This window comes from Necator americanus, chromosome V (genome assembly GCF_031761385.1).
Source record: "Necator americanus strain Aroian chromosome V, whole genome shotgun sequence".
Lineage (NCBI taxonomy): Eukaryota > Metazoa > Nematoda > Chromadorea > Rhabditida > Ancylostomatidae > Necator > Necator americanus.
Window position 1 is genome coordinate 34388317 of NC_087375.1, and position 3100 is coordinate 34391416.

The 3100-nt window shown below is 50.2% G+C and overlaps 1 protein-coding gene across 2 annotated transcripts; it reads right to left on the bottom strand.

Annotated features, from left to right (window-relative positions):
• Nucleotides 1-633: 633 nt before the first annotated feature.
• Nucleotides 634-2925, bottom strand: RB195_016094 (uncharacterized protein; the record flags this gene model as incomplete). Of its 2 annotated transcripts, none has more annotated exons than XM_064207097.1 (1): nt 634-2925. In XM_064207097.1, one exon carries the CDS (start codon nt 2923-2925, stop codon nt 634-636), a length of 2292 nt encoding a protein of 763 aa, XP_064062978.1. The 2 variants fall into 2 exon arrangements, with proteins under 2 accessions (XP_064062978.1, XP_064062979.1); XM_064207098.1 differs by having other exon boundaries at nt 634-1602.
• Nucleotides 2926-3100: the final 175 nt, after the last annotated feature.

Here is a 3100-nt window from a genome sequence, read left to right on the forward strand (position 1 = left end):
AAGGAAAGAAAAAAAACCCCCCCCCCCCTGGTTAAAAGGAAAAACCAAAAACAACACCCCCAATTAAGCGTTCAAAAAAACCAACCCCATTTCCTTTCTTCCTGCATAAGAAAAACCGGGGTTTAAAAAAAAAAGAAAAAAGGAGGGAGGGGGGGGAGAAGAGAGAGGGGAGGGGGGGGGGGGTGGTTTTGTTCTTCACTACATCCCCGCTGCCGTCGCCCATATTTTTCTTTCAAGGACTTCGGGAAAAAATTTAACAATCGGGTCGGGGGTCTTCCTGTGGGGCGATAAATAGGGGGGAAACACAGGCGCACGGCCCTGGTCAACGGCTTGTGTTTAAAGAAAAACACGTCCCGCCCCCCCCCCTTTTTTTCCTTTCCCAAGGAAGGGGGGGGCGCCCCCCAACCCCCAAAAAGGAAAAAAAGAAAAAAACCTACCCCCCCCCCCTTGAAACGGGAAAAAAAAACAAAACCCCCCCAAACTCCCCCTTAAATGAACCCAAAACCGCTTTCACCCCGCTTGCGAAATGCCCAGAATTGCAAAAAAAAGAAAAAAAAAGAAAAAAAGGGGGGGTGGAAGAGGGGAGAAGGGGGGGGGGGGGGGGGGGGGTTTTTTAGTAAATTCTAAAAACCTTTACCCCCAAGCCGCTCGTCTCCTCCTGCCCACCTCGGGGGTCAGGTCGTTCATCATGTTCAGTTCCCGACCCAGATAAACGTAGCTGGTGCACTCGGATATGTTCGTTCCGTTGAGCGTGAATGGGGCATCCGAGACCCATCCGTTCCGCATGAACATCGTCTTTTGTAGATTCAGCTGAAGACCGATGCATCCACATGTTTCGTCGAATTCGGTCAGCATTCGTTCCGCTTGGCTGATGCTAGGTGTTACCAGTACGATGTCATCAGCAAAGCGCAAATGGTGTAGCTGCCGACCATCAACCTTCACTCCCATGTCGTCCCATTCCAACTTTCGCATTGCGTTCTCGAGGGTGGCTGTGAATATTTTGGGTGAAATTGTATCACCCTGTCGGACCCCCCTCTTCACGTCAATGATGATGTTCTTGTAGAATGGCGAAATTCCGGTCGTGAAGTTACTGTACAGCTCTCGAAGTACCTTTATATACTGAGTAGGGACGCCTTGGTTGTCCAAGGCTTCCACGACCGCTTCCGTATCAACCGAGTCGAAAGCCTTCTTTAAGTCGATGAAGGTGAGACAGAGCGGCATCTTGTACTCTCGTGATACCTCGATGAGTTTCGAAACAGTGTGAATGTGGTCAATCGTGCTGAATCCTTTTCGAAACCCTGCTTGCTCGCATGGCTGTCCTTCATCCAAGACTTTTTCAATCCTATTAAGGATTACTCTTGTAAAGAGCTTGTAGATGACGGACAGCAGGCAGATTGGGCGATAGTTGCCGATGTCATGTGGATCTCCCTTTTTATACAACAACACGGTCTTGCTGGTCTTCCACTGTTTAGGAACCTTGCATTCCGACAGATAACGTGTAAAGAGCCTCGCCAGGGTGTTGATGAGTACTGGCGGAAGGCTCTTCAGGTGTTCTGGTCTTATTCTGTCGGGACCGGGTGCCGTACGATTTCTTACCGACATGATAGCATGTCGTATTTCGGACGGGAGAACCTCTGGAATGACTTGTCCATCTTCCCTCAGATGGTGAGGAGGCAAGTGGACATGGCTGTCGAAGAGATCAGAGTAGAAGTCGTAGATGATTTTCTCCATCCCCCTTCTCGATGCAATGGCTGTTCCCTTTGGGTTCCGGAGAGCAGTCATCCTCGTCTTGCAACTGGCGAAGTCTCGACGGGCATAGCGGATGCTTTTCCCCGCCTCTGCAGCTTCAGCCAGCACTTCTGCTCTTCTCTCTATAAGGTCTTCCTTTATCGCCTCTCGGCAAAGCCTTGCGAGCTCGGACGTGAGTTCTTGGTTCCCTGCGGCTCGTGCTGCTCCACGCTGGCGTATCAGCTCAAGAGTTTCAAGAGACAGGCGCCTCTTGGTGGTTTTAAAACTCTCAGCCTTCTTCGCGCAGTCGTGAAGGTGTTCGACAAGCCGGTCATATTCCTCGTCGATGTCGTCCATTGCGGAATCTTCCCAAAAGCCGGCTAGCGTAGCGAAGAGATCCCAGTTGATGGTAGTCCTGGGATTTCTCTTTCTGAACTTGGCGGCTTTCTCTGCTCTCCTTGTGAAGGAAAATCTTCCTCGGAGGAGGCGATGGTCCGATCCCGTATAGAACTTTGGTACAACACCGACGTCCGTCAGGCAGAACTTTTTATTGACGATGATGTGGTCTATTTCATTACGGTACCCTCCACCGGGTGACTCCCACGTCCAGCGTAAAGAAGAGGGCTTCTGAAATTGCGAGTTCCCATGGATGGTCTTAGTCGTCATGATGAACTCGGAGAGCCTCTCTCCCTGGTCATTCCATTGTAGGCCGTGGGTCCCGATGTGAAGTTCCTCCGGCGTTCTTCTTGGGCCAACCTTAGCGTTGAAATCGCCAACTATGACCTTGTAGAAGGCATGATCTTCTTGGTAGAACTTCTCCAGGTCCATATAGAAAGCTTCGACTTCTTCTTCTTCGTAGCTTGATGTTGGAGCGTAAACGACGAAGATAGTCAAAGCTGGTATTGGGCCACATCTTCTCATCCGCAGACGTCCGATTCGGGTCGTAAGTTGTTCAAAAGAGTCGATGTTCTTTGCCATACTCGTGTTGACGAGGACGCCAACTCCACCAACACCTCTACTGTCGCATGTTCCTAAGAACAGTTCTTCTCCAGTTTCATATACGGCGTTGAGAGGGTGACGTCGTCTCGTCTCGGTCAGTCCGATGACGTCGTACTTGATCTTCTTGGCTTGCATCATCAGATCTTCGATGGCCGCTTTCGATGCAAGCGTGCGTGCGTTATAAGTACAGATCGCCATCCTAGTCCTTTTCCGTTTTGGTAGCCTACATGACCCCTGTAATCGTCATTTAAGAAATAAAACGGCGCCTTCTAAGCAGTTTTTATGACGATTATGTAGAGGTGAGCGGAACCACTCCGGATCCCGCAACCTACAACACAATTTCTAGCTTTTTCCCCGCTTCTTCCTCACCGTG